Source organism: Amaranthus tricolor, chromosome 7 (genome assembly GCF_026212465.1).
Source record: "Amaranthus tricolor cultivar Red isolate AtriRed21 chromosome 7, ASM2621246v1, whole genome shotgun sequence".
Taxonomy (NCBI): Eukaryota; Viridiplantae; Streptophyta; class Magnoliopsida; order Caryophyllales; family Amaranthaceae; genus Amaranthus; species Amaranthus tricolor.
The window spans coordinates 16,206,225-16,217,026 of NC_080053.1; the positions used below are offsets into that span (position 1 = coordinate 16,206,225).

A 10,802-nucleotide genomic window follows, 5' to 3' on the forward strand; every position below is an offset into this window, starting at 1 on the left:
AAAACGTTGGAGGTTGCAGCATTTTCTTAAGTAAATGATATTAAGCTGTATTGAAAACAAAAAAAATATAAGAAAGAATGAAAACGCTGGCCTAAGCAGCAATTTTCATAAACAACCCATTTGGGCCTAAAAATGTTGGTCTTAACAGTGATTTTATTATATTAGATTTGAAGGCTTAGTTTTGGAAATAAGTTTATCCGAAGCTTGATTTTTTGATTTTTTTGTTGAAGAACTCTTATTCATTTTAAATTTTCTATTCCTATACCCGAATTTCTACGTTTTTGCTTTCTAATGCTTGAATTCAGACTAAATATGACTATTTTATAAATAACACGAGTGAAAGTTTGAATAGAAGAGGTAGTTTTTTTTAGAATGTGTTGTAACGGTTATTCAAAAATGGTATGATTCTGCACTAACCTTTGATTTACCTCACCAAAGCGAAAATAAGTTGGTAAAATAAATTAGCTTTATATAGTAATGATTTTGCCTTATTCTGCTATCTCTTGGTACGATTGTTTGTTGCAAATTGCAATAGGTTAATAGTTGTTAGTTGTTAATAGCAAATTCAAACCAAAAAGTAGTTACGTACATTTAGGGTGTGTTTGGTTTGGGAAAAATATGCAATAGTAACGGAATTAAGAAAGCCAAACTGCTACCATATGTTTGTTTAGGGACATTGCTAACCACATCCATTACTTAGAGGTAACAAATACCTGTCATTTCTTACCAGTTCTTCACCTGTGGTAACAAATAACCTTTCTTCAACTCTCCTTTGTCCACTTTTGTCAATGTTTGTTTGTCATCTTTCACAACACCTAATCAGTTTGTTTGTCAATATTTTGTCAATATTAAGTGAAACCAAACGACTTTTGAGACAAAGGGATTCAGTTTACATTCTCCCTCCTTAACCATTATCATTCCGTTTGCTTTGTACAACATTTACCAAACAAAGCCTTAGATTAGTTATAGATTACAATGGCAAAATAACTTCCAAATTCATCATTGCAAAATGCCCGAGTAGAAAAACAATCACACATGTTTTGAGTTTTGAGTAGTCAAAAACTCAGCTTGTGCATCCACCTTCCTCTTCAAGTAGTAATAGGGGTAGTAAGATCAATAAGCACATCATTGAAAAAAGGATCTGAGAATGCTTCCTTTGCAGAATTGCAACTGTTTAATCGTTTCTTCAAGGACCTTAAATCTCTTTCATCTTTTCCAGAACGTTTCTGGCAAACAAATTAAATACCAATATTCTTAGACTTACACTTAACAAATTTCTACCAACTACTAAATAATATGTAAAAGTACAGTTCAGGAGTACCTATAATTTGAACATTTTTGGGCGTTGTCAACATGCACTACTCATTTAAGTATGTACACTTTTTGTTTATGTGAAGTTGCATGTAATATTTCTTATTTAAGATAAATTGAAAATAATTTACTACCTATAGTTCTTTAAGTTTGCTACAATTGTCATTTTTGTTCATCATACTTGATCTATTACATTTTCTTTTATGAAAATGATCTCCACCGCTTTTTTACATCTTCATTCCTACATTTCTATTCTCTCCTAATATTATCCACACAATTTAAATTTTATCTTATTTTTCCAACAATTAAATTACCCTTTAATCTTTTGCCAAATTCCATGTAACAAACTCAAGAGGACAAATGAATAATGGTGTCCATTTGTCCTTTTGAGATTGTTACTAATAAGTGACATATTATGAGTGATAAGTAACATTATCAGTAGCAATCTCAAAGGACAGAGAGATATTGGTAATTAAAATAATAAAGTGTGATGTATCCAACCTCTCATAATCCTCCTAGGTTCGAGTTGATCAAGTAAAAACAATACGGCCTGTTTTGTAAGTGGTAATAAGCCGTGGTAATTGGAAATGAAAACTAGTGTAATTTTGGTTCAAAAATCTCTTGGCTACCTTGATGACAATGCTTGTCCAACTTCAATCATCCCATTTTCTTCAAAAAATTCATTCCAATGCATTACCATCGGGAGAGATGGTATTAGGACGTAATGGAAATTTGTAAACAAAAAAAAATTGTAATTAAAGTTTCATCACCATAGGAATGACATGGAACTTTTGATGAAATTTTACACTATAAATCATTCTCATTACCACCATTTTAACCACTAACTAAACAGGTCGTTATGGTAATGGAATGATATTGTACGAGACCATAACATAACTAAGAAGCAACTTATGTAGGCACCGGCCTGAGATCAATGCAGTATAATACTCCCTCCAATTCCTAGAAAAAGAAACATTTACTTTTTGACACTTCATTTATTACTCTTAATTTGTATTTTTTTTTCGTAATCTATAAATCAAAACATAATTAAGTGAGATCTTGTTTGATTCGTCTCAATGCAAAATTTATTAATATCCACTCTTTATAATATTTTGTTATGTATAATAAGAAATATTAAGCATTGAATAAGTGCATTGGATAGTGTGAAAACGTAAATGACCCCTTTTCTATGAATTGGAGGGAGTATATTTATTTAAGTGATTCTTAATTATGTCTCCACTTTTCAACCCTGAGCTGCGTGTTTGTCATCAACACACAACGAGAATATAACAAAATAGAAATTGTACTTACAAATGATTTCTTCAACAGCAGCATATCCACCAAATATTGCAACCAAAACACGTTTGTTTTCAGGAAGCTGCCAATGGAAGGAAAATTCAGCATTTTCTCAAAACTTTCTAAAGGGAGAAATAAGAATTATTGTTTAGAATTCATTTTAAAAATGTGAAACCATTCAAGTTAAGACTAGCACAAAAATGATCCCTGAAAACCAGGTACATCAACATCAATAAGACGCATTAGCTATTTTATTACAGATCCACTGATCAAAACTTGAGACATAAGTAATTTGGTAAATTTTGGTGTTTGTGACTTGATTTAAAATACTTTGGAAACAAGGATGGAAGCGCATTATTAAATCAAATGAATTACACAGGGGAATGAACAGTGCAGCCTTCCAGTGACCACCCATACGATAGTGGAAAGAGGTTGATTGGGGTCCCAAAAACAAGCACAAGTCAAGCATCTTGGTGAGCTTGTTCTGAATATGGCTTTGGCTCATTATGCAAGTTAAGAAAGGAGCATTCATACTTACTTGCTGGTTTACTCTCCTAAATATCGTATTAATCATCAAAAGCTCCCTTACAAATGAGCATAAGGCCTCCTTAGAAGTATCAGAGAACATAGAAAGATAAGCACATGACTAGCACATTACTTTAAATACAATTAGCCCATGTGTCACTAATAACCTCCTAACTAACTCCTAACACCCTTAGGATTTATTTATCAAACAACAACGTAAATGAACAAGCATACACGACTATGTTTCTATTATTAACTATTGTGTGTCCTCCTATGTTTGCTGTCAAAATGAGAGTCTTCACACCAAGACTTGTAGTAACCGTGATCATCATAATCTCAACTCAAACCTAGCTGCACAATACACCACTCTATAGAAATCGTACATATCATTGTAAACCAGCAAGCATATATAAATTACCCCATCTTAATTTGGATTATGAGCCATAACCATATATTAAACAAGCTCACAAAGTTGGCTAGTTTGTGAGAGTTTCCGTTACCCCATTCAACCTGTTGCATTCTCCTCTTTGAACAAATTCGTCCTCGAATTTTTGTTGGATTAAACTCAACAAATCTTCTAACGCGAGCAAACTCCACAAGGTGTGTTTCACCACAATATCAATCTTGGTAAACTTTTCATCCCTAGATTGCACAGCCTGTAAACTAGCCCCCAAACTTGATTGAAGATTAGGGAGCTCGACGAGTAATCAAGCACATGACTTATGGCCATTTTATTTTCCTCGTTTAGGGTTTGTGCGGTTACTTTTAGGTACCTTAAGTTTGTTTGCAAAATTAGTTATTATTTGAATTCAATATCTCTTTGTAAAAGTGGTTTACTATATAAATAGCACTTAGCCTAGGGTTTAGACTACATTTGAGAGTTGATTATTTTAAGAACTATCTTAAAAATTTAGAAAATATTTCAAAATCTATCTTGGGCATCTTATTTTTGTTGACCATTGATTGTGAAAATTGTTCTTGGGCCTAGTAGATGTATATCACATCGATAGTGAACCACATAAATTTTTGTCTTCTTTTCTATATTGTTGATTACTTGCTTTGTTGTTTTCATGTGATCTTGTGTAAAACTTCCACTATTCCCACAACAGTACAAGCTTGTTGCCAAAGCTAAATTGAAATGGACATTGTGCTATTCCGCAATTCCATATATCTTTTAAGGTATGTTAATTGGATTAAGCTTTACATATACACAAACTCACATCAAGATGAATTCGTAAAAGCATTGGACGCAAAATTTTCGTAGGAGTGACTGTCCATCACTCCATGTTTTACAAATGTTGATATTTGATACAACATACCTAATTATTAGCCGCATAATGTCTCCCTTCTATAAAGGATATAGAATACTACAAACTATTATCAGACTAAGACATACCTTCCGTCCCAGCAATCATCAGTGACCTCCCTCATTTTCCGATATGTTTCTGACTGCATAATAGATTAATAAACCATTGATAAAAAATTCATAGAACAAAAGAAAAATTTATAAAACAAAATTCTTCATCTGTTTCTTACTTGCTTGTCCCCTTTTGGACCTTCGAATAGCTCGGGGTCTGAGGATAGGTTTAAAAAATAAATTCTGTTGCCTGTAATATGTAGCACAACAATGAATCAATTTGATGAACCAACATAGTAATGTGGTGACTACACGGATATTTACCAGTGTTGATTCTTGAAAGAGTAAAATCAATTATGGAAACAATGAGTCCATGTGTTTTTATTGCTGTCGTCCTTCCTTCAAGAGTAAAATGTAATATAGCAGTCTCTTTTCTGTTCAAAAGAATGTTTCCCCTGTGAAAGGAAAAATAAGATTTGATTTAACACAACATATTTAAACTGGAAAACTTGGACTGTTTAATTGGCTCCAGGCGATTAGATCTTACCAATGGAGATCACGGTGTTCAAATTCAAATGCAGCTTCAGCAACAGCCAGGGCAGCTGTTACCTGCAAAGCATAAAGCTATAAACAAGGGATTTCAACGAAAGAATAAGGGGGAGGGGCTTGACCGCGATAAATATTTTGAATTACCTGAACTAACAAACTCTGCGCCTCATTGAAGTCTAAGAGCACAAAGCTTTCAAGGTCAGTACCTCCATGTTCAAGGACTGAAACAACATAACACTGCAAACACAATGATCATTAGTGTATACATGAACCTTAGCAATGCCTAAGGATCAGTAAAATAAGAAGCTTACATATCATTACAAATGAATACAAACCTGGTTCTCAGGAAATTGCTTAGGATGGTCATTTTCTGAGCCATGATCTGTATCCCAACTTTCCCAAGCTCTAATCAGAATGGGATCATAAGGACCTTGACAAACCTTTATACTGAAAAGTAAAGAATTCAAAGCCTGGGATTAAATAGTGAATACAAAAACGACAATCCTCAATAGAATCATATCTAATGTCTTTCAGCATATTAGAACCCTGGAACTTATGTGGAGCAAGCTAGCAAGTATCAACTAAGTCTCTGAATTACTAGGCCACAATTTTGAGATGTTTCTACAAATGTAATCTGAATCTATGTTGATTGTTTAAAACCCCTCAACCTTAACAAAAAAAACTTTCCGTCTGCTTTTTTGTAACATTATCTTGGTTTACAACCTGGAAATCCCCAATAATAAAATCAAGGACAAGGCATTGCTAAGTGAATAGTTCAGCTTGAACTGCAGCGGGCAGAGATCGAATATTAAAATGCTTACTTCCTGGTATAAAACAATCTAGGCAATTGCTCAAGAAAAAACAAAGAGTGTTTGCTCAATCATACATACTCTTTTGTTTGTATGATTGTTGTCGTAGCATTGTCTGAAAGATTCTCAATTCCTCTCAAGCGATTTAGTGTCCGCGATAGTATTACCTCCTCTAATAATTCCAAAGATCTCTGTCAAGCACACAAAAGTAGGTAGAAAATTTTCAATAACATACAATCTCAAATGTCAATTGCAAAGTTCACTTGTAAAATGTATACCACACTTGTATGGTATGCCATACTAAAAGTTAGACATGTCTTGTACATTAAGCAGAAAAGATCATGAAGGTTGAAGTTCGGAAAAGAAAACGTAAGTGAAGATAACTCTTCGTGATTGAAATGGTCGTTGGAGATAACAGTATGGAAGACCTATTTTACTTCATTCACAAGTGCAGAGTGTTCAATAAAAGAAGATCCGGTTTTCATTTGATATGAAATACTTATAGGAGTCTGATGCTAATGCATACTTCTTTGGAATTGGCAAGGAGCACATAGCAATCAACAACATTATAAGATGTAACTATAAAAGTACCTTTTGTATTTCACCATTTACTCTTAGCTCTCCATCAAAAGGCACAATTTTGCATACAGAATTGCCTGCAATAAAAACTTCCCCAAATGTGCCTTCGCCAATCTTTACTATACTATCTGCATCACTGTGCCCCATTGATTTTCATTACTCGTGAGTCGAATAGTGTCACAATTTGAAAGGAAAAAAATGCAAAACTAGATCATGAATGGAAGAGGCTATAGGCTTGATGAAATAGCGTCACATATTGATAATTATTAAAAGAAACAGAAATAGATATTATTGTACATGACCTTGTTAATGAGTAATATGAAAAGTAGTTCACTATTGAGGTCAACCTTGTAGAACAAGAAGCAAACATATGATATTTAAGACAATGAAACCATACTAATATATTATGAAAAGTAGAACCTCAACTGTTAAGACTATTGAAATAAACAAATAAATGAAGATATCCTATTTTAAATGATAACAGAGGATTTTACTTGTTCAGTCTCTTATCACGAGCAAGTCACGTTGACAAATAAAGGGTAAGGTCGAAGCAAGATGTTAAAAAATGACAATCTGCACTACCATTTTGTACGCTGTGATGCGTGATTATAAAGAGATAAACTCAAGCAAATTAGCCTAGATTAAAAGAGTATAATTCCATTTGTCCACTGTCTAGATTTGCTAATAGTTTTACCACATAGTTTTGCAACTTTTAAAACATAGAAAGATGTGACTAACATCACCATTAATACTAACCAGAGATTGGAGAACACATCAAGCAGTGTCAAAGGAGCTGGTTGTTCACATTCCTTTAGAAGGGCCAAAAATGCATCAGTTGCAATAGAACTAGGCCGTGATGCCAATGAAAGCTTCTTGATTTCAGATTCTATGTCATCAAAGTCCTTGTCCTCTAGGCGGTCACTATGCATGTGTGTCTTCTCTGATCCTGTGTACATGTCTTGCACTGACAGCGAACCAGATACATTGTGCGGAGAAAATTCTCCTGGCTTTCTCAAACAAGAGGAATCAAACCCTTCATAGTTGAAAGGAATAGGCTGCGGTGGCTCCTCTGGAGTTCTTAATATTGTTGACAAACCAGGTGAGACAATTGCATGCTGCTTCCTAGCATGTAGCCACTTCTCCAATCTTGTGCAAAGTGGAGGTATTTGTATGTTATCAGCTTCACTTCCCATGACCCAAGCAACTTTCTTGGGAGAAGGACTTTCTTCCAGCAACTCATCTGTGTCGAGATCTTGAAAGTATGATATCTCCTTATCAAAGTTTGGGGGCTGTGCAACTTTTCCCTTGATGTACAAATAACATACACCACATTACTAATGGTGAAAAAAAAATTCTTTCTTTCAATCTTGGGAGAGGGGTGTGGAACAAAATCAGAATATGAACGACATGCAATACAATCATAAACAAGGAGGTCATTGTTTCCAATAGACCCTTGATTACAAATACCATTTTCAACTTTACTTATTTAAGAAGCACACATGATTAAATGAGTTAATTTACTCTAACCCATCAAAATCCAAAACCACAAAGCTATATTGCTTGGATCCTTGGAAAGTTACATAATCTTGAAAAATTTACATAGTTTTCTTAAGCGGCGTTAACTTATAATAAACATTTCAATTGTGCAAGGAGTTTAAACTAGTTGGTGAATAGTTCAGTGAAGGAATGGTATAACTTGTTAATATATACCACGGATGCTTTAAAAGAAATAATATTTCCAACGCCCTAGATGGGAAGAATATGGGCTTCTTATCTTCTTCATATATTCCTTTATGTTAGGATTATTGGTGACTTATGTTCACCAAGTAATCAAGAACATGATTAAGGAAATTAATCATCTTAGTTAGTGAAGATTAGAAGAGGACATATCACATGTTTGTGATTTGGTTTTGTTTGGGAATTAATAGTACATTGTACTATTGGAAGTATTAGCTTGACATGTGAAGAGTTTGAAGTGCAAAAATCAGTCCTAGGTTCAAGTATAAGGGACATTGGAGACCGTAGGCTACATGGATAAGGAAAGACAAGCAAAGGAAGCAAGCACAGTTCAGCGGAAGCCTGCCTGCAGCTCAGCAACTTGCTGGTTGCTTTTGTTTCTTGTATATGCTGCCTGCTGTTCACTCACATAGCTGCTGCCCCTCTTTTATTGTATTTCCCCTATAAATACCCATGTATTACCTTAGTTATTTGGTGCACCAAAGTCTCATTATAATGAGCTACCTTCCTTGCTCAAGTATACTCCCTAATTAGCTCCTCTCTTTCCTTTCATTATCCTCTATCGTAATTCCTTCAAGTTTTGTATTCTCATCTTTAAACACGTAATATAAATCCTAGGCTAGATGGTGGATGTAGCTCAAGATTGGTGAACCACCTTAAATACTTGTCTCGATTATTCTTTATTATTATCATTCATCATTAACTTGTTTATTTGTTTTATAAACTTTGACACAACATAAAAACCCAACTTAAACTTCATATTTAATCCTTGAGTGAGGTTATAGCAGCATAGCCCCTCCTTTCACTTTACCCTTGTAAGACCTATTTGAAGACTAGAGGTTATAATCGAGTAACCATCACCTGCATGAGCCGGACTAGTATGGGGCGTGTGGTGCTGGCGCGGTGTGGGTAGAGGTATTCATAACTGACCCAGCAACCCGACATTTATTCAACCTTGCAACCAAACCCGATTATAAACCGACTTCAAAATGAATTTAAAAATATGTAAAAACCAATATAAACACAAAACTTATTTTTAAACCGACCAGAGACACTTGACCTAAATCGACCCAATTACCCAAATGAACACCTCTTGTGTGAGTGTGCTCTCCAAAAGAAGTAAAATATGATCTCTTTTGTGATTCTTTCCTTTATTAACGTAAGTGATATTGATGTGATTAATATCTTGATTTTTTCCTCTATTAATACAACAGTAATGGGTGCGATCTACAACAAGAAATCTTCCTTGTTTACAGGGGCGGAACAAAGAATGTGGAGGTCGGTTTTTATTTTTGCAATTTTGTTCAAAGTGGGGCCCTTTATAGTGATTGAAAAAAAAGCATCTAACTTAAAAAATAGAACTACTTCATACATATGAATTGTTTATTTTTTTTGGTAATTGGATTATAAAATATTCTATATCTTGAGTAAATATATAGGGTCAAAATTCCTAATTAAAATCCAAACTGTTGAAATTTCATGAAAATATTTATTATTAAATCATTGTAATATTAAATTTTCATCTTCGAAAACTGCTAATATACCAAAAAAAAAAAAGGAAGGTGAATGCATTTTCATGGGGAACTCCAGTTTTTAAAGCGTACTAGAAAAAGGAAGGTCTCTTAGAAAAAGGAAGGTCTCTTATAAACTAACCTTTGGAAATCTATTGAATTGCATAGTGTTTTACAAGTACCAGATATTCTCAGGAACCTTATCTTTGGTGCATTGATTAACAAAGCTGGTATCAATTTAAATAGTTGAAAAACTCCTCCAAACTTGAGTAGTACATAACAATGGACTCCAGCATACATAAAAACCAAAATATTTAACTTCAGTTGCTACAACTTTAAAATTTTCAGCAGCAAAACAATACTCATCATTTTTTAAAATGATAATCAAATAAATGTTACCTAATTCGCACTCAATCTAAACTAACCACAAATTAGCTCAAAATGATCTGAAATTCACTTTTTCAATTCACGGATATTAGTGAATTATGTAATACAGATAATTTGCATAATGCTTTCCCTCAAATTTATAATTTTGACCCTTTCACATAAGTTATTCTTAACACTTCCATTTCCTCTCTAAATAAAAATGTAGTAATTTAAGGAGAAGAAAAAGGACATACTTTAGGAAGCGGTGGTTTTCTGCTGGGTGCCCGTTTTTGCTCCTCCTTGTAATTCGCTGCTGGTAAAATTGCAATACTTGTTCTCCCTCTAAAAACAAGCATTTTAGGAGATATTAACCAAAGTTTAACCATTGTTTCATGATAATGCAATTTATAAAAATATCTCTATTTAACACCACGTAATTTCAAAATTAAAGCTATCAAAATGAAAATTACTATCATTAAGCAATCATGAAGATACTAAACAAATTAAAGGAAATGAAACCTTGTTGAGAGAGAACGGTTCCAACTAACTCGTTGCGGGTTATAATTTACAAAACTCACTCGACTCACATGGCTTCCTGTACTCGAATTATTGCTTCCATCTCTATCAAAATCAAACACCCACCAAAAAAATCAAAATTTGAAAGATTTATACAATGAATTGAAGATTGAAGAAAAGAAATCAAACTTATGCGAAGATTTGACTGGGACAGCAGCATCAGTATTCCGACGAGGGTAAGTAACA

The 10,802-nt window shown here is 33.8% G+C and overlaps 1 protein-coding gene across 2 annotated transcripts in view; it reads right to left on the reverse strand.

The window, feature by feature from the left end:
* Window positions 1-823: 823 nt before the first annotated feature.
* The window catches only part of LOC130817828 (serine/threonine-protein kinase haspin homolog), a 10,202-nt gene continuing 223 nt past the window's right edge, over window positions 824-10,802 (reverse strand). The window contains exons 1-15 of one of the 2 annotated variants that reach the window (XM_057683747.1): window positions 10,746-10,802; window positions 10,560-10,661; window positions 10,295-10,382; window positions 7,183-7,730; window positions 6,439-6,562; window positions 5,929-6,038; window positions 5,374-5,485; window positions 5,183-5,275; window positions 5,037-5,098; window positions 4,814-4,944; window positions 4,669-4,739; window positions 4,529-4,581; window positions 2,623-2,689; window positions 1,941-1,980; window positions 1,102-1,226 (exon numbers count right to left, since the gene is read on the reverse strand). The exon at window positions 10,746-10,802 is cut by the window's right edge and continues 223 nt beyond it. In XM_057683747.1, the coding sequence (XP_057539730.1) occupies window positions 1,969-1,980; window positions 2,623-2,689; window positions 4,529-4,581; window positions 4,669-4,739; window positions 4,814-4,944; window positions 5,037-5,098; window positions 5,183-5,275; window positions 5,374-5,485; window positions 5,929-6,038; window positions 6,439-6,562; window positions 7,183-7,730; window positions 10,295-10,382; window positions 10,560-10,661; window positions 10,746-10,802 (1,630 nt within the window). In that variant the 3' untranslated portion in view covers window positions 1,102-1,226; window positions 1,941-1,968. Of the gene's footprint in view, window positions 1,227-1,940; window positions 1,981-2,622; window positions 2,690-4,528; window positions 4,582-4,668; window positions 4,740-4,813; window positions 4,945-5,036; window positions 5,099-5,182; window positions 5,276-5,373; window positions 5,486-5,928; window positions 6,039-6,438; window positions 6,563-7,182; window positions 7,731-10,294; window positions 10,383-10,559; window positions 10,662-10,745 lie in introns of both variants that reach the window. The other variant, XM_057683746.1, reaches the window with a different exon arrangement.